At 37.6% G+C, this 20,788-nt stretch overlaps 1 protein-coding gene across 2 annotated transcripts; it reads right to left on the minus strand.

Moving 5' to 3' along the window:
* Positions 1-1,940: 1,940 nt before the first annotated feature.
* TRA2B (transformer 2 beta homolog) lies at positions 1,941-20,227 on the minus strand. Of its 2 annotated transcripts, XM_063430196.1 has the most exons (9): positions 20,085-20,227; positions 12,550-12,695; positions 12,298-12,460; positions 8,764-8,952; positions 5,113-5,228; positions 3,613-3,702; positions 3,188-3,241; positions 2,593-2,666; positions 1,941-2,257 (listed from the first exon to the last, which is right to left on the minus strand). In XM_063430196.1, the coding sequence occupies exons 1-9, from the start codon at positions 20,118-20,120 to the stop codon at positions 2,247-2,249; spliced, it is 879 nt and encodes a 292-aa protein (XP_063286266.1). In that variant the 5' UTR covers positions 20,121-20,227; the 3' UTR covers positions 1,941-2,246. The 2 variants fall into 2 exon arrangements, with proteins under 2 accessions (XP_063286266.1, XP_063286267.1); XM_063430197.1 differs by lacking the exon at positions 1,941-2,257 and having other exon boundaries at positions 2,585-2,666.
* Positions 20,228-20,788: the final 561 nt, after the last annotated feature.

Genomic DNA, 20,788 nt, shown 5'->3' on the forward strand with positions numbered 1-20,788 from the left:
ACATAGTGTTGAATCTCTGCTGGAAGTCGGCTTCCCAGTCGCAGAGTTGCAGGAAAGTTTGTGTATTATTGCCGTCGGCCATTTTGGGGGACCGCGTGTAGGCTGCTTGCACTGGTGTTGCTCAGGAGCGTTCTAAAAGGTAAGTACCCGCTTGTTGAGGGCCGGGATAACCCGCGCCAGCCCAAAGGGGGCGGGGGGGGGGGCGGGGGGTGAAGAGTACGAGGCTCAGAATGTCCACCAGGGTAAAAGCCTGTGTCACCCCGGACGTAGAGATCGGCCGCTTCTCCCGCCAGGGCAGCACCAGGCCGCAGTTGCCGGTTGTAACAATTGTGGGTTTGTAGTCCACTGCTAGGTCACTCCAGCGATGCGGGATAAGGTTAGTCTTATGTGGGTTGTCTGTGTTGGGGTATTGTCCCCCTTTGAAAACACTTTTAAGTAGATTTTTGTCAGGAGCTCAATCGTCCTGCGACCTTCCAGGATGGCGTCCAAGCCCTGCCCCTGTTATTGTTTTTTAGACTGATCCCGAATTGTCATTTTGTTGACTGGTGCAGTATTTATTCTATTGTTTTATTATTTATCTCTAAGTGTTGTGGGATACACTTTTCACTGCACCAGCAATTTTATATTTGTGATAATTGGTAGCGCCAATAAACCTTGATTTCTTTGTTTTTTATATACAAACAGAAGGTGGAGCTGGTATAATTCAAATATGTGGAAATAAAATACAGTGAAAGATAGTGAAGTATTGTCTGAACAAGTATCACTCACAAGTGGAGAGCCATTAGCATCATATGACTCGGATGGACAACGTAGGACACTTGAAGGAGGTCCAACTTCTATTGTCTGCCTGGTCCTCTGTGTATACCTCTGCCTTTGGCAGATTGTGACAGTTATTGTGCTTTGCCAGCTGCCCAGCACTCATCATGGTGTGATCTGCTGGGAAGCAGGCTTCACTCATTACATAATTATAGCGACTAATTATGAAAACCAGCCAGTAGATGGCAGGCACAGTCTGTATTAACTTTGGCACCCATGTTATCAGAATTATTGGCAGAGAGTTAGATTTTGTTGTAACAATAGGGTAGTGTTCGTGTAAGGTCATTGCAGTTTTAGTGTTTCTAACAAACTTTGCACCAACAGATCCCTACAGCAAGGTCCACTGCTAAAAGGAGAAGTGGTGAAAGTGGTTTGAGTAACCCTTAAAGCATTTGAAGAAAAAAAGAATTATATATTTCTGACAGCATATTTCAGTAATGAAAGGGAACACTGTAGGATATTATGAACTTCTAATACAAATGCAGGCACAACCTATTGAAGAGAGCCTGCCACTACCCAGAATTGATTGCAGGCAGCTGCCAAAGTCGCCTACTAGCAATTCAAATGAACAGATTCCTTGTGATTTAAGGCAAAACATCTCCACCCTCAGCCATTATTCAGAACAGGATAATATTAGGAGTCGTCCTCACCACAGCAATTCTGGAGGATCTGTCACTCATGGTGAAGGGCAATTTTAAACCCTAATCAGGAGGCAAGCCAACAATGTATAAAATAAGCTTGGCACCATACATTTTAACAATTCAGTATTTACTTATTTCTGTGACTAAAATTACATCAATACCATCTAAAGTATTAAAAAGATCTGGGATAATGTGGGGAGTTTTATTTCTTCATTTTTTGTAAAGTGTATTCTGTTTATATTCATCTCAATTATTAAACCCAGCTAGTTGGTGTCACCATGAAAGTGTCATGGTTCAATACTTGTACAGACAGACATGGTTCCTGTAACATGCTGCTAGTGATACATTATGTACAAAGTATCATTGCTCTAGGTTTGAACTGGTATATAACTCAATCTATACATAAACATAATTAATGTACTCAAAATTAGATTACACAATGTTGCAACTTTTCAGACAAGAATAAATGCATTCAAATATAGGAGTAAAAATCAAAGTTTGATTTATTTCAACTTGCTGATTCCAAAGACTGCAGGTAAATCATAACATCCAATAGAAAACAAAGCTCTTAACTATATAAACTTCATAGCAGTCACAGGTTATAAAACACATGCAAAACAGCTGCAAACATTGAGTCACAAAAATGTCTATACAGAAGCAATAGACAGCTTTTTACAATCTATCAAAATTTAGCAAAAATGGTGTTAAAGTCTTCTACATCACTTTAATGCTGACAGATCTTTAAATATAAATAAACTGTCTCCTTGTTGGAAATTCATTTGAAAGCTTTTAGTAGCGACCTGCAGACAAAAAAAAAAAAAAAGTGTTATTTGATGAATGCATTTTATCTACTAAAAGACAAAAAAAATAAAAAGGGCATAAGCAGTCCTCACAGAGTGAAATGGTGGAAGCAGCCATTCCAATGCAGTACAGGTATATCACATGAATTGGCTATACTACTTGCTTTCCAATGCAATGGACAAAGCCAACAAATCTAAATTAAAGATGATAAAAACAGATATAGGTCTTCAAGTTATTGCTGCACACATTTTACATTTATACCTACACGGATAGTCTACTAAACATTTTAAAAAGGTGTGGACAGTAGAGTTAAGACACACCTACAGTTACTTACGAGGAGAGTATGAGCGAGACCTAGAGCGAGACCTGTATCCACCTCTGCTATAGTATGGTGAGGGAGATCTCCTCCTGTAAGTAACAGGGAAAAAAAAAATTGAACAGGTGAAATCAAGTATTTTTTTCTACAAATTAGTTTTAAATTGTTGTATTACATTTAATTTTAGTGATATTAAAGTAATACTACTAATAACGTGCATTCATTTGCTTGTGTAGGGATAGAATTGGAGGACCCATTAAGGCTAAGTAGTTTTGAGTGGGCTACAGTTACTTAATCTGCTCTGCTGGATACCCATCACCTATTCATGCTCAAAGGAAACATGAAAAATCATTGCTCTAAAGTATGCAGCATTCACAAGATACAGGAAGTAAAATATTTCTTGTAGTTCCGTTAGGATTCTTTTTTAGTTAATAAATTTCATCATGGCACCATAAATGTTCTGCATACTACATGCCAATGCCAACATCACACATAAGCAATGCACATTCAGGAAAAGATCACTGATCTGGCAACCAATGTAAAAAAGCTCAATCTTTCAATTTGATTATACACAAGCAAAATACATTTCTCACTAAAAACACTTTGTGGTTACCTAGAAAACTGGTCACGATCTTGCCCACCACGCCATCCACTACCTCCGCCTCCTCTGGAAAAATAAAAAAAAAATTTACATTTTTGTACCAGTAGGAAAGACCATGAATATCACAAGCACTTCCCAATAGGGCAGAGATATATTTAGATTACAGTTTGTAAAATACTCATTCTACAGTATTTGTCTCGTTTTACACACAGAATACACCACTTTTGAGGTGCATTTGTTACAGCCACATGAGTTGAATTAGGTAATTGGCTTTTCAAGTAAAAACTGAAATGCACTTCAAATATTACTAGTGCACTTCTTACCAATAACCTGAAAATTGTATTGGATGCAACAATTTGTAAACAAAACAGTCAGTTATTAGAAGATTGTCCTATTATTTTTTATTTTATTTTTTTTAAATAAAACATACTATTTACCTGTAGGAAGACCTGCTATAGTATTCACGGTCATCATATCCACCTCGCTCATACCCCCTATCATAGTAATCTCTGCGACGTGAACTTCCACTAGAGGTAAAAATATATATAAAAAGCATGAGATCATACACAAATGTGAGATTTAAATTTTTTTGATGCAACAGTGCAACCAAAATGTGTGCATTGGGGCGGGGCCTGGCTGCTGCCTGAACAGGACGCACGGTGAGGGAGCTCCTCGACCCTAAAGCATATAGATGCTGAAAAAAAAAAAAAACAGCAATCTGCCACACAATCTCACCCAGCAAGGATCTACCTTGATTCAGAAGCAAACATGCAGCATTGGTGTGAAAACCCGACGGCAAAACACACCCGCGGTGAAGAGGGCGCCTTGTGGCCTACTAATCTACACCGGGCAGGAGACGCGGCTGGTCTCCTGTCCACTACTCTACTCGCAGGCAGCTTGGGTCTCGCTCCCCCCCCCCCCCCGTGGGCCGGTGGGGGTCATACCGGTCCCCGCTAGACTACATGCTAAGGTCCTCCCGGGTCGCTGTGAGCTGCCTACACAACAAACACAATACTGTGCAGAGACACCCAAGATGGCAGATGCGCCCATGACTCAAACGTGGGTGCAAAACCGAGCCGACCTTACTGAAGCACTAGGTCAATTTGAAGCACGACTGGATGCAGCCTTTGGAAAATTCTGGGCCAACCTAATTGAGCTGATGAACCGAGCGCCTCCTGCGGCACCGCCACGGGTGAGAAAGCAGACACTAAATGAGAAGAAATGAGAGACCCCCCAAAGGCATATCGACCGCACTAAAGACACCACGCTACATTATACCTTCCTGGGCCTAGTCACCCGGGGAATACCCCCAAAGCACAGACCACGCATGCAGGAGGGAACAACGAGCCGAAGCCAGCGTGGTACAGCTCCCTGTAACTTCTCGGCTGGGAACAACTTGGACTCAAAGAAGACCCAAGTTAGTGGCAACAAGGTGCAGGCTCTGTAACAGGCCTGGGGAGTACCTCGCTCTCAACCAACAGAGTGGCTTGCTGCAGGGGACATTGCACATATGTAAAACAGGTGCCCAACCAGGGAATCGGCTAGCCTCATGACTCTGGGAGACGGCTGCAGGCAGAGATCAGACAACGGACAGGGACTGACTCAAGACCGCTAACCCAGCAATATCAAAGCGTATAACAGCGTATATGTTTTAATTTGTTTTGTTTTATTTTCTTTTAGGCTTGTTGCCACCTATGCTACATATCTCTTAAATGCAATAAATAGCCAACTAGCAAGCTAATGTATCGACAGTATATACTCGAGACTTTCAAACCAAAACAAAGTGCTGATACTGCATGCCACAAAAGGTTTAAAATATGTACTACTTTTTGCTTCATGTGCTGTTGTGGCAATACAAGCGTGTTTGTTTAACTATGCACTGCAAAAATATTAAATTAAAAAAAATGTGCATTATACGGTGAGCTTGAATAACTTACTACGTTGGACGTCCCATGTATATTCCTGGTGTAGGTGTATGAGGCCTTTTTGTTATAGAGAAGTCAACGCGGATTCGCCTTCCATCAAGCTCCATTCCATTAGCACGCTCTTTAGCCTTTAAAAATAAAATTATTGGTAAATACTTTCTATGTACCTTTAAAATGTAATAAGACATCACAATATAGTTGTATTCTAGGGACATAGAAATTGTCCTTTCACTGTTGCATTTAAAAAAATATTTATAATTATGAATAAATATAACTGCGTATTTAAAGATTCTCATTTCTAGCACTGGATTGGAAACTGGAATTTAGAGGTCAGTGCACATGCCATGTAAACTCAACATTGATGTAAAAACAAAAAAATGGAAAAAACAGACAAAAATAAATAATGCAATTTATGTGCTTCCCCTCCACTAGTACATATGACATTTGTAAACTAAAAGTCAAAAAACCTGGAGTTTAAATATAGGCATTTGTACACTCCAAACAGAGTATACAAAAAACATTTTATCTACAGATCTAAATTTTAACCCCTTCAGGACGGAGTCAATAGTGCACGTTCTGATCAAAACAAAACGTAAACAAAAACTGGAATTTGCGCTATATGTCTGTTCACCCGTAGTTCCCCTCTTTCTAATTATATGCACCCACACTTATATATCATTTTGTTCAGGAGAAACAGGGCTTTAATCTATCATTAACTATTCATATATGGAACATCATTTATTATGAATAAAAGTTAAAAAAAAAAGTGAGAAAATAAGATTTTTTTTACATTTGCATTTCCGTCTGACATTTTAACTGAATGTCATAATACTGTTAGGTTTTACTGCAAAAAAAAATGCACATTTGTAATCAGCGATGTCTCACGAGTACAACAGTACCCCCCATTAACAGGTTTTATGTTGTTATGGAAAGTTACAGGGTCAAATATAGAACATTACATTTTCAAATTGAAATTTGCCAGATTGGTAATGTTACCTTTGAGACGGTGTGGTAGCCCAGGAATGAGAATTACCCCCATAATGGCATAGCATTTGAAAAAGTAGACAAGCCAAGGTATTGAAAGTGGGGTATGTTTAGTCTTTTTTAGTAGCCACTTAGTCAAACACTGGCCAAAGTTAGCGTTCATATTTGTTTTTGTGTGAAAAAGGCAAAAAACGAATATTTGGCCAGTGTTTGTGACTAAGTGGCTACTAAGAAAGACTGGACATACCCCACTTGCAATACCTTGGGTAGTCTACTTTTGCAAATGGTATGCCATCATGGGGGTAATTCTCATTCCTGGGCTACCATACGCTCTCAAAGGCAACATAACCAATCTGGCAAATTTCAATGTGAAAAAAATGAAATGCAAGCCTTATATGTGACTCTCTAACTTTCCAAAACACCATAAAACCTGTACATGGGGGGTACGGTTATTCTCTGGAGACTTCACTAAACACAAATATTAGTGTTTTAAAACAGTAAAACATATTACAATAATATAGACCATAAAAGTGCAGTTTGCTTGTAAAAAATGCAAAAAACGTCACTTTTACTTAAAATATCATCGTTGTAATACAATTTACCAGTTTGAAACACTAATATTTGAGTTCAGCGAAGTCTCCCGAGTAAAACAGTACCCCCTATGTACAGGTTTTATGGTGTCTTGGAGAGTTACAGGGTCAAATATAGTGCTTGCGAATTAAATTCTCTGCACTTTCTCCCTGTGTTGTCAGGCACGTCAATCAAATTGTAATTAATCAAATCACATAATTACGTTAAAAGATTTAAATATACATGTAGAATTTTTATATATGCTTTTATAGGTATTTAAATTCTACGTGTATACTAATATAATCTTTTATGTAAATATATATATATATATATATATATATATCTCAAATAACCGCATATATAATTTAAATTCTACGTGTATACTAATGTAATCTTTTATGTAATTATATGTATTTATCTATATATATATATATATATATATATATAATGTCATTCTAAGTGTATTTTGTTACCGATATATATTAATAACAAAATACAGTTAGAATGAAATTACATATGCATATATAATTTAGATTAAATTTTGTTTCAATATTATACGTATTTATATCATCCACATCTATATACACACACGTACATATACATATATATATACACACATATACATATATATATATATATAAAAAAATATATTTAATTTATTTTTACACTTGTGTTTCATTTATTTTGTATACTTCCCACCAGCAGAGGGACTGTCTGATATTTCAAACAGTCCCCCTGCTGGCAGATCCACAGCCAGCTATAGGGGGCCAGATTTGCCGTGGGAGGGCTGCCTGGGCTGTGAGGCAGTCCTCCCGAAGCGGATCACGGCGGAGGTAAGTACATCTTACCTCCTGGGGCTGCAAGCCGTTACGGCGTGCTATGCCATCATAACGGCTTTAAAGCCCACTTAACCCGTGACGGCATAGCACGCCGTAACGGCGTTAAGGGGTTAAGTGTAGCTATGATGTAGTTAAAGGACCACTATAGGCACCCAGACCACTTCAGAACAATGAAGTGGTCTGGGTGCCAGGGCCCCCTAGTTTTAACCCTGCAGCTGAAAACCTAGTTTCAGAGGGTTGATCCAGCCACTAGAGACTGCTTCCAAGATTCTCAGTGTGAAAAATCACACTGAGATGAAGAGAATGTATATAAGGAAAGCAATGAGCAATGCTTTCATTTTGGCGATTTGAATGGGCACATGGCTCTGGCCGTGCAAGTGTATTCGGAGCTATCAACAGGAGGAGGAGAGGTCACCAGTGCCGAGGGAGCCCAGAGATGTTTAAGGAAAGTGGCTGAAGGGGTTTTAACTGGCACTATAGTGCTCCTTTAAAGGGACACTGTAGGCACACAGAACACTTCAGCTCATTGAAGTGGTCTAGGTGCAATGTCTCATCACCCATAACAAGTCGCCTAAATGACTTTGACATCCTCATGCTATGCATGAGGACTTCCAGCATAACCATACAATTCTTTCCTATGTGGAAATCCTAATATTATCATGGCCATTGTCACGCATGCACATTAGGTCTCTCCTACCAACGCAGAGCCAGTGCTGTACCCAGGAAAAACAATTTTTTTAAACTTTAATGGGCAATTAAAGAAACCCTCAAACCGGTTGTAGTGGTTATGGTGCCAGGAGTGTCTGTGCACCCTCGCAGTGTAATTTGTCAAATTGAATTACAACAACAAGTGGACAACTTACCTGCATCCTGCCAGACAAAACACGGTAGGATAATCCAGTTGGCTCTACTGAGCTAAACAGTGTCATGCAGAGATGCTGAGAGCATAAGCTGCATGCACTCAGCCAATGAACTTGGCCCTGCATCGGCTGTGCTGGAGACACCAGACATCTCCTACAGGAGAATACGGACTGCAGCACAGACAGCTGAGGGACCCAGGTAAGTTATAAAATGGTTTGACAAATTACATTGGGCACCTTATCCGTTATAAGAATAGTTATCCTTAATAAACCAACTTCCCTTCAAAATACGCAAGTGATACGGTGTCAAGATTATAAAAATTTTGCAGTTGTAGGTGCTGTGTAAAATGAATAAAGTAAAATACAGACTGCACAGTAATGATCACATTAAGACAAAGAAGCAATCTCACCTCCTTTGCATCGTCAACATTTTCAAAGTATACAAACGAAAAACCTCTTGAACGCCGGGACTGTTGATCGTACACTATGGAAACATCAGCAATAGGACCATATTTTGAAAATACTTCTCTTAAATCTCTCTCTGTGGTATAAAGACTTAGTCCAAACACACCCAGGCAGCAGTTGGGATCAGGATTTGCCTAAAAGATAAGCCACATTAAAATACAGCATTACTACTTTTGCATGTTCAAAGAAAGTTCAAGAAACAAATGGTAACTTTAAAATCTCTGCTTGCTCGCTAATGCAAGAAATTTGTGAAGGAAAATGGAGCAGGAGATGTTTGCATACAAGGAATAGTGTGATATAAATGGGATTACTGGGACTTGGCGTGAAACAATTGATTGGGCTAATAATTAACACAAGAAAAAGTGTAGAGTAGGTTAGCGCTAATAATATACAAAGGAGGCAGCAACCTTACAGAGGGTCACCCTCTAACCCTCTGGGATAAGGATGTACAGGAAAAAAGGGGAGAAAAGGCTGCGCCAAGAGATACAATAAAATAAGTCCCAATAAAAATATAAAAAGGATATATATAAATATATATAAAAGTCAATATAAAAAGGAGGATAAATGTCTATGTTGCGCTGGTGTTCTCTCTTCTTATGATGCTTTGGATCCTCCCGTGATATGTAAAATATAAAAGGGAAAAGGACCAATGGTGCAGATTGTGGGGTACGTGGAAAATGAAGAATAAAGATGTAATAAACTCACATTTGTATGAGCTATAACCAGCTCAGGTGGAATGGGCGTTCTGCAGTATAATCCCTGCTAGTAGGATATCAGGAAATTCTGATCCACTGGTGCTGTCCAATTCTCAGGAGAAGGGAGAAAAATATATAACAGATAGTGCTCTCTGAAGATAAGATGTGGTATATACAAAACAAAATAAATATACTCACAGTATACAGTGCAGATGACACTGCACTTGAGATATGGCGTGGGTGGTATAATCCCCACCTTAGGATATATAAAATGCCAGGAAAGGATAATATAAAATTGGAGTGATAAAAATATATATAATAAAAAATATATATATAATAAAAATATGAATGGCACAGAGATAAAGCCAAACGTAATTTATTATTAAAAGTATACAATAAAATCCATTAACGCGTTTCACCTCAAGGGTTTTATTCCATTTTGATAAAACCCTTGAGGTGAAACTCGTTAATGGATTTTATTGTATACTTTTAATAATAAATTACGTTTGGCTTTATCTCTGTGCCATTCATATTTTTATTATATATATATTTTTTATTATATATATTTTTATCACTCCAATTTTATATTATCCTTTCCTGGCATTTTATATATCCTAAGGTGGGGATTATACCACCCACGCCATATCTCAAGTGCAGTGTCATCTGCACTGTATACTGTGAGTATATTTATTTTGTTTTGTATATACCACATCTTATCTTCAGAGAGCACTATCTGTTATATATTTTTCTCCCTTCTCCTGAGAATTGGACAGCACCAGTGGATCAGAATTTCCTGATATCCTACTAGCAGGGATTATACTGCAGAACGCCCATTCCACCTGAGCTGGTTATAGCTCATACAAATGTGAGTTTATTACATCTTTATTCTTCATTTTCCACGTACCCCACAATCTGCACCATTGGTCCTTTTCCCTTTTATATTTTACATATCACGGGAGGATCCAAAGCATCATAAGAAGAGAGAACACCAGCGCAACATAGACATTTATCCTCCTTTTTATATTGACTTTTATATATATTTATATATATCCTTTTTATATTTTTATTGGGACTTATTTTATTGTATCTCTTGGCGCAGCCTTTTCTCCCCTTTTTTCCTAATAATTAACACAGACTTAAAATGGATAGATTTTTTTTATATTAAAGCCAGATTTGAGGCCTAGTGTTAAAGAAATGTTATGTGATGATACAGGAGAGTATGTGTAAATGAGCATGGGTAGACATTTGCACAGGAAACAGTGGATATCCATTATTAGTAATAGGCTACAAGCCCACAAACATCAATACTAATGGGGAACAGCAACTTCAATCTCAAACTAATCAGGCTTCACAACTGGGTAATTTGCCAATCATGGCATTTTTTTCTCTCCATTTCCCAGATAAGGATTGGGTCAGGGGGCTAGTACTACAGTTAATGGAAACGTTTTTTTGAACTAGATAAACAATATTTTCACATCTTAGTAGAAGAGCCAACTAGTAGCTATGCTTGTCTGGATCTTGTCAGAACTAAATAATGTTAACTTATAAGTTGGAGCACTTTCTAAATAGTGACCATAATATTTATCATTTGATATTAACTAAAGCATTTTCGCTTACAGCAGAGGAAAGCGGTCTTTACATCAAAAGCAATAAAATAATTCTGTGCCTAAAGTAAAGTGTTCGTATTCGATTATATGAATTATTTTTTTTTTTTTAAATGCTGATCCAAGGAGAAATCTGATTGCCACTATTGGGTCAAGAAAGATCGCATTTTTTTGCATAATTGGAAAGGGATAAAATTATTTTTTGGCCTTCAGCTGAAACAGCATAAAAAACAAAACAAAACAAAAAACTTTGACTTTAGTCCGTCCTTTTTCAAGCTAGAAAACTATGTATCTATGTACTAGGCTCAAACAATTGCCGGAATCCAAAAGAATACAGCTTTTCTTTAGAATGAAAAAGGAAAATACCTACGCAATACTACTGACCCACACAGTTGTTTAAGTGGTCTATGGAAGAGTAAGCTATACGTAAAATGTATGCTAGAAACTTTGTTTCCCACTGAGGGACCTCAATATACAGGAAAACATTAAAGCATTACTGGATGAAAATTTAATTTTTAGCATAGTGTAGCATTAAAGGAAATAAAAATAAAAAAGTTTATTCAGAAGTTTTAGTTTCAAACTGTAATTACATCTTTTGTAATAAGGTTATAGTGAGAAGGTTTTTTTGCTGTAACCAGTCTTTTCTGAGAAAATTAAGTGTTTACATTACAGCCTCAGATTGCGGTTAGCGATCCTTCCAGGGTCATGGCTGCCTAAAATGCATCCAAATATTCAGTATCTCCTCCCTCTGCATGCACACACTGAACTTTCCTCAGAGATTCATTGATTCAATTCATCTCTATGAGGAGATGCTGATTGACCAGGGCTATGTTTGAATCATGCTGGCTCTGCCCCGATCTGCCTCTGTCAGTCTCAGCCAATCCTATGGGGAAGCACTGTGATTGGATCGACCAGGCTACCACTTCTGATGTCAGCAGACTGCTTGCTTTTCTGAGTCAAACAACATGCAGAGTTATAGCTTCAGGATTGAATACAGTACAAGATTTTGCTATATTTATGGAGGCATGAAGGGGCCCAGGGAGGCTAGGTGGTGGTTTTAACACTATAGGGTCAGAAACCACCCACCATTGTAAAGACTACAGAACATAACATTTTATCATGCGCATAGGAATAACAAATTAAATTCATAACTTGTAACTAGGCTGTTTATTCAACCTACCCTGTTGCCAATATGACGGCGACGATTTGACATAGGAGAGTGACTATGGCTGTGTCGCCTGCTGTATGATCTGCTGTATGATCTGCTTCTGGACCTTCTATGTGATCTTGAACGGGTGCGTGACCTTGTGTAGTGTCGACGAGAACTTCTTCTTGATCTTGATCTAAAGAAAAAAATGGTTGATTTTATTTTTATTTTAAATCTAATGATTTGCTTTAAAAGAGCAATTATATATATATATATTTACAGTACCTTGATTCAGATCTTGATCTGGACTTTGATCTGGAACGTCTGGATCCTTCTTTTGAACGAGAGCGTGCAGCAGAATGATTGGGAGACTGGCTTGCAGACTTGCCAGAGCGACGAGCACTACCGCTTCTTGAAGCGGATCGAGACTCCTGGACACATAAAACAACACTTTAATAAAAACCCTTCACTCTATGGATTACATTTGAATCCTGCCACTGTTCATATTTACGTTTCAATTGACGTAGTCATTGGATAAAAGCAGAACTATTTTTTTTTTTAAACGAAAGCAAGCAAGCCTAATTTAAGTTATTTCCCTAGTATTCACTTTACCCCTGTATGCACTCTTATACATATCATGCATGCAGATATTTAAGAAAATATACAGGGACACAGAAACAGACTAGTAATTACTTAGCGTAGTGCTTTCTGATTCCAGATTACTTCTTATTTTAACTTCATTTTAATTTCTTTTCTTCATTCTTCATTTTCAAATTCTGACTTCTTTTCAATCTTCCCCTTCTCTCACACATTTCTTAATATCCTACATCAGGACTTCAGTTCTTATAAATAGCATGCATTCTCTTTTTTTCAAATTTCAGCTTCACTTATTCCTGAGCTTCAAAAAATTCTCATTTATAAAACTTGTCAAATGACGACTTCTGTATTTTCCTTCTTCAATTTTAACCTTAACAGAAAAAGAACAGGATGAATTTTAAAATCTACAGGATCAAATCTAGTGACAAAGCTGAAACTAAAAAAAAAGACCACACTGAATGCTTGGAACCTTTCCATGAGTCTCAATTTAATAAAAAAATAAAAATAAAAAAAATAAAAACTGTCCACAACAATACAATGAATGCACTAGACAAACCTAATTACATAACATGCTCCACCAGGATGTCTATTAAGATCTTGAGTTTAATCATTACAAAAAAGATTTTAAAATATTCCAAACAAGGCCTGCCACAAATTATTTGAAAATATATCCACAATGAATGAAGATCATATAAGTGAACCAGAAAAATAAATCAACTGAAAGGCATGACTGAAATAGTGTAAGAAAGCACACATTCCCACCATTAAAAAAAAAAAAAAAAAAAAAAAAAATCAGTATCCACTACGAGGAAATTCGATCTCCCTTAAATTAAAAACAGCCATTTTTGTCTTTTAGCACAATCACATACCACAGATCTGGAAAAAAAATAAATTATAATTTCAGAACCTCATGCACAATAACAACGTGCTTCCAATATAGTATGAAAGCATTCAAGAGGAGAGTAAGTTTAACCATTCAACACATACTCTGCCAGGACAAATATGGCAGTGTGTAATTTGATAGGCTCCTAATTGTATCCATAGATTGTGTGCTCATCAGAGTGCTACCAAAGCATATGCAGATGTTCACTCTCACACAATGTATAGATTGGACTAAACCGAATCTCCTATCTGCATGTTATATGGGCGTGTTCCTCTAAAGAGCACATAATTAAGAAATACAACATACCAAAAGAGAAACCAGAGTTGCAAATAATTAAATTACAATGCAGAAAGTGTTTAACACAACAATACATACAGCAATTCAAATAAATACAGACCCATTTAACCAGTGAAAAACAGCATGGTTACAAGGATTGCCCTAAACATATGCGGCTATTTAGAAATACAAACATTACTAGATCACAATACATATGCTCGACTGCACAAAATCAGTCAGAAACATTTAAGAATTTCCACAGCGACAGTTCAACTACCTTAGGCCTAACCATATGCATTCTCCACTCAATAGACACTAACACTCTTGTTTCTTTCTACCTGCTTTCAACTTCCTTCCCACTTAAAATGTAAATCCCACGCAGGTGCATCATCATACACCTAATGCATTTGATAAGATGCCAGGAATTAAAGTAGCCAATACAGATTGCTTTACAACATTACGGATAATGCACCTCAGCATGATTGTACCAAAAAACAAAACCCAAAAAACAGTCCTCGAAAACCAAAGAAACCATAACATAGGATTTCAGCAAAACCAAAGTTTTGTTTTAAATATAGCAAACCAGTGGTTCCCAAAACCCAGGTTTGTCAGTTTCTCTATAGGAAAAGAAAAGATACATTAATAAGTATTTATGTACGGCAAAGCCAAATCCTGTAAAAGCTTCTCACAGAAAAATATTGAATTACTTAAGCATACAAAAGCCTAAGCGTGACAATTAAAGTGCTTTCCCAGTATGTTGCCAATGCTTCGCTATGAGAATCAGTGAATTATACCATAGCTGATCAGGATGGATTAGCTCAGAAGAGGAGTAGCTGTAAGGAGAATACATCATTTCTTTAAACATTTATTTCTCAGACCTGTTTACATAATTTATAAATGGGTGTTGAAGGGGGCCCATGATGGGGAAAAAAATATATATTATATTGTGCATGATAATGGTATTGCCATATGTGGCACTGAATTAATTCAGAGTTGCCAACTTGTATTGGCTTGTTAGTTTCCATGGGCCCTCTGCTAGTGTATGCTGGTAACACTGTTTCAGGCAACATTAGACAAAGGAAGCTGTACATTATAACGTGCATGCAACTACCATTCAGCAGAGGTATGCATGATTGAACTGTTAAAACTACTACCCTACACATTTTTCTGATTGTGTAAACAAGGTGATATCTAAGTACACAAAGCCAGGGCTTGACAAATTGGCTTAGAATCTAGGAGACCGCTAGAAAAAAAAAAAAAAAAAAAACTTAGGAGCCAGAGAAATCAATGCCACAAATACAATTCTTGAAGGGACACTAGTCACCAGAACCACAACAGCTTAATGTAGTCTATATCCTGTTCCTGAATGCTTTTTAACCCCTTAAGTCCGGAGGGCGTACTATTACGTCCTTTTAAAAGCGGCTCTAAACGCCGCCGGACGTAATAGTACGCCCTCCGTTTTTTAGTAACTTACCCGGTCGCTGGCGGTCCCACGCCGGCGATCGCGGTTCGGGGGACTCCCAGGGAGCCCCCCGCGGCACGTCCGCCCTCCAGGAGCCCTCCCGGCCATGTGAGAGTGAGGTCCTTGCGAGGACCTCACAATCACATGGCCGGTATAGCTGCCTGCTGCATTGCCAGCAGGGGGACCAACTGTAATGACAGTTGGTCCCCCTGCTGGCTGAAAATCAAATAAAAAAATGTTTAAAACAGTGTAAAAAAAAATAAATTATATACTTAGATCATATATATATATTATATATATATGATCTAAGTATATATATACACATATACACACATACACATACACCGTCTAGGTGTATTTTAATATTAATATATATATAATTATATATATATATTAATATCAAATTACACGTAGACTGATACTGATTAAATATATATATAATTATTGTTATATATATATTTATAAATAATATAAAAAAAATTAATATGTAAATACGTAAAAAAATTAAATAAAAAAAATAATTAAAAATAAAATATTAAAAAAATATATAGATGTGTTTTATTTCGTTCTAACTGTATTCTGATATTAATATATATATATTTATATCAAAATACACTTATAACGAAATATATATATCTATATACATAAATATATACGTATATATCACTATATATATACATATATATAAATAAAAATATTAAAAAAAAATATATATATATATATATATATATATATACACATATGTATATATATACATATATTAATTCTACACATATATTTATGTAATAATTTGGTATCCTAATTAATTACAATTAGCGGGACCTGCCTGACCACCCATGCCGAAAGTATAGGGAATTTAATTTGCTAGCACTATATTTAACCCTATAACTTTCCAAGACACCATAAAACCTGTACATGGGGGGTACTGTTTTACTCGGGAGACTTCGCTGAACACAAATATTAGTGTTTCAAAACAGTAAAATGTATTACAACCATGATATCGCCAGTAAAAGTGAAGTTTTTTGCATTTTTCACGCACAAACAGCACTTACAGGGACGATATTATTGCTGCAATACTTTTTACTGTTTTGAAACACAAATATTTGTGTTCAGCGAAGTCTCCTGAATACAACAGTACCCCTCATGTACAGGTTTTATGGTGTTTTCAAAAATTACAGCGTCAAATATAAGGCTTGTGTTTAATTTTTTTCACATTAAAATTCGCCAGATTGCTTACGTTGCCTTTATGACCCTATGGTAGCCCAAGAATGAAAATTACCCCTATGATGGCATACCATTTGCAATAGTAGACAACCAAAGGTATTGCAAATGGGGTATGTCCAGTATTTTTTAGTAGCCACTTAGTCACAAACACTGGCCAAAATTGGCGTTTTTTGCATTTTTCACACACAAACAAATACAAACGCTAACTTTGGCCAGTGTTTGTGACCAAATGGCTACTAAAAAAGACTGGACATCGCTTATTTGCAATACCTTGGGTCGTCTACTATTGCAAATGGTATGCCATTATGGGTGTAAATTTATTTCCTGGGCTACTATACAGTCTCAAAGGCAACGTAACCAATCTGGCGAATTTCAATTTCAAATGTAACACGCTATATTTGACCCTGTAACTTCCCAAAACACCATAAAACCTGTACATAGGGGGTACTGTTTTACACGTGAGACTTTGCTGAATACAAATATGTGTATTTTATTGCAGTAAAAGCAAACAGTATTATGACATTGACAGTTAAAATGTCATGAAGAACAAAAAAAAATCAAAAAAAATCTTATTTTCTCCCATTTTTTTCATATTAAATTATGTTTCATAGCTAAATATTTGATATTAAATGAAAGCCCTGTTTCCCCTGAATAAAATGATATATAATAAGGGGGGGTGCATTTAATATGAAAGAGGTGAATTACGGTTGGACAGACATATAGCGCAAATGCCAGGTTTTGTTTACGTTTTGTTTCGTTCACAACTTGTACATTTGGCTGCGGTGTTAAGGGGTTAATGTAAACACTGATTTTTCAGACAAAAGGCAGTGTTTACATTGCTACCTGGTGAACCCTCTAGCGACAGTCACTGAGGTGGTGCTTGTTGGGTCAGTGCACCACACTGTGCAGTATCTACGTTAATGTTCCCTATAGGGGATGCATTGGTTCAATGCATCTCTATGAGAAGTTAGATTGTCGCAGTGGCATTATGCCGTGCATGCACAATAGTTTCCCAATGCTTTCTTACAGGGAAGCATTGGATTGGCTGAGAGTCAAGATTGATGATCTTAGCCATGAAGGTGGGGCCAGCCGCAACATCACCAGAATGGCGTGGGAAAAATGGTAAGTACAAATACCTTTCCCATGTGATTGGAGGGAACACACACAGAGAGAGAGACCACCCCCCAACACCATAATCTTCATCCCTCCCCCCAAAAAGTGTTTTTTTATTTTATTTAAATGTCCTTTCACTGATAGCATCGTCATTTTAACCCTCTCAGGACAGAGTCAATGGTACACATTCTGATCAAAACAAAATGTAAAAACCTGGAATTTGCGTTATGTCTGTTCAACCGTAATTCACCTCTTTCATATTAAGTGCACCCACACTTTATATATCTATATCATTTTGTTCAGGAGAAACAGGGCTTTAATTTCTCATGAACTATTCACATTTGGATTCAGCAATGTCTCACAAGTAAAACAGTACCCCTATTAACAGATTTTACGGTGTTTTTGAAAGTTACAGGGTCAAATACAGCACATGCCAGATTAGTAATGTTACCCTTGAGACCATGTGGTAGCCCAGGACTGAGAATTACCCCCACAATGGCATACCCTTCGCAAAAGTACACAACTCAAGGTATAAGATAAGGGGGAGGGGGTGCCAGGGCTGTGAGGCAGTCCTCCCGAAGAGGATCGTCAGGAAGGTGAGTAGCTGGAGGCTCCTGGGGGCTTAAGCCGTTATGGCATTCTATGCCGCCACATTAAAGCCCATTATAATGGGGACGGCATAAAACGCCGTAGCGGCGTTAGTTTTACTGCTCTAAACACTTATTTGTTTTCAGCGATGTCACACGAGTAAAACAGTACCCCCCCATGTACAGGTTCTATGGGGTTTTGGAAGCTTACAGGGACAAATAAGAGGCTCTCAATTCAGTTTGCCAGACTGGTTAGGTGGCCTATGATACCATTCAAAAAAAAGTAGGCAACCCAGGCCAAAGTTAGTTTTCATATTTTGTTGTTGCGTTTTTCACCCTAAAACTGCATTTTCACTGATATAATCATTACAAATTTTAGTATTTTAAAACACTCATTTGTGTTCAGCGAAGTCTCATGAGGATCCAACATGTACAAGTTTTACGGAAAGTTACAGGGTTATATATAGGGCTTTTAAATTAAATTCAATGGACTTTCTTTCTGAACACTAATATTTATATAAATTATAATTCTAATATATATACACACACACATACATATATATGAGATACTATATAATTTAATTCTAAGTGTATATTAGTATTAATATATAGATTAATACAGTAAGGTTTAGATTATGCATATATATGTCAATCAGGTGTTTAATTGACATATTAGACATGTACAATACATTGTTTGGATGTGTTTTACCAACTTAGTTTTAATTTTCAGGCACTAGGGGGACTCACTGTCTCAGACTGCTTTGAGGCCATGTGATCGCGACGGAGTCACATAGCCCTGGAGGGCCGAAATGGAAGCAGAGGGCTGCTTCAGGAGACTGGATCGCTGATCCAGGTAAGTAAATTGCGGCTTAACAGGTTAAGAAGGTCGAATTCAAACTAATTTCACATTTTAAGCAAAAACTTAAGAAATGGGTTGCTGAATATTTTTTTTTTAACGTCTGTCAAACCAGATCAATTAATTTCAGTTCATGCCCAGCAAGATTGAACAAGACGAGGAGCGCGAAATAAAGATTAAAATGTGGCGCTCTAAAAAAATACCTTAAGGTTGTTGGCAGTTACCCCAGAAGCCAGCAGGCACATGCCTGCATAACACTGTAGAGACTCAGGAGGGAGCTTATACAAATGGGGTGAATTTGTGCCCACTGGCAGGGCAAAGATAAAGGATTTCGAAATTATTCATAACTCCACATATACATACCACCCCACCCCAATTAAATCTAGGGGCTAGTTAAGTTATAAGTGATCAACAATCTAAACCTCAATATACGTTATAAATTCTTTGACAAAAGTACTATTTATTTTACGACGATCCGCGAATTAACCAGCCTGCAACCCCCCCTGCTGGCTAATCCCATATGCACAATGCTGAAGCGGGAGCCATTTTAGGGAACCCCTTCATCGTTTTAGCAACCGCGCACAAAATGGCGGCGAGAATCGGACCACGGTTAGGGAAAGCGGCTTGGACTACCTGACTCATAGTGAGTGATATGCCGGTACAGAGCCGGCGGAACACGGATTATAATGTTATCACGGATCTGGACGGCTTCACTTATGTCGGCATGTTACCCCACGACGTCCCGTACAGGGGAGTAACGGAAGCTTCCATCTGATAAACATTAGCGAAGGAATTGCTGCTTACTGCTAGTTTCGCACTCACCCGGTCTCCATAATTCTGCTCCCCGCTATCGCTCATGTTTGCTGTTCGACGTACACACCGCCCGAGTACTGCCCTGGCGCGCTCTGTTCTCAGACGATGGACTGAACTGCCCTAGTTCTGTACGGGAAGTGACAAAAGAACGGAGGCAAGCGCGCTCTCTACAGGAAATGACAACAAAAATGGGCGGTACCCAGCGCTCTATTTCCCGCCGCAGTTTGTTTAGTGGGCGGGAAAAAAGCGCTGCAATCGGCCACATGTGGAGGAGGGGCGGGGTGTCCTTGCATTTGTTATAGCTAACAGCAGAAAGGATTGTTGGGTGTGTCCAAAGTTTTTTTTTTGGTTTTTTTTTTTCATTTCTAACCATTTAACCCTTGAGGGCACAGCTTTAATAGCTTGTCTTGCACTTAACCCCTTAAGGACCGGCCTGTTTTTGCGATGTTTGTACGTTAAGGACCAGAGCAGTTTTAACACTTTTGTGGTGTTTGTGTTTAGCTGTAATTTTCCGCTCTCTCATTTACGGTTCCCATACAAGTTATATATTGTTTTTTTCACGACAAGAAGGGCTTTCTTTACATACCAGTATTTATATTATGTCATATATTGTATTTAAAAAAAATAATAAAATATGGTAAAAAATAAAAAAAAAACATGTTTTTGGACTTTTACTTGAAAAATCTTTTACTTATCTACAAAAGCTAATGAAA

This window comes from Pelobates fuscus, chromosome 8 (genome assembly GCF_036172605.1).
Source record: "Pelobates fuscus isolate aPelFus1 chromosome 8, aPelFus1.pri, whole genome shotgun sequence".
NCBI lineage: Eukaryota > Metazoa > Chordata > Amphibia > Anura > Pelobatidae > Pelobates > Pelobates fuscus.

What these genes read in the sequence shown, in the direction of transcription:
- TRA2B (XM_063430196.1), bottom strand. Translation starts at nt 20,120, where the DNA reads ATGAGCGATAGCGGGGAGCAGAATTATGGAGACCGG. An exon ending in TACATGGGACGTCCAACGTA is followed by an intron (nt 3,703 to 5,112) that starts GTAAGTTATTCA and finishes TTTTACCTCTAG; the next exon opens with TGGAAGTTCACGTCGCAGAG. An exon ending in GATCGTGACCAGTTTTCTAG is followed by an intron (nt 2,667 to 3,187) that starts GTAACCACAAAG and finishes TGTTACTTACAG; the next exon opens with GAGGAGATCTCCCTCACCAT.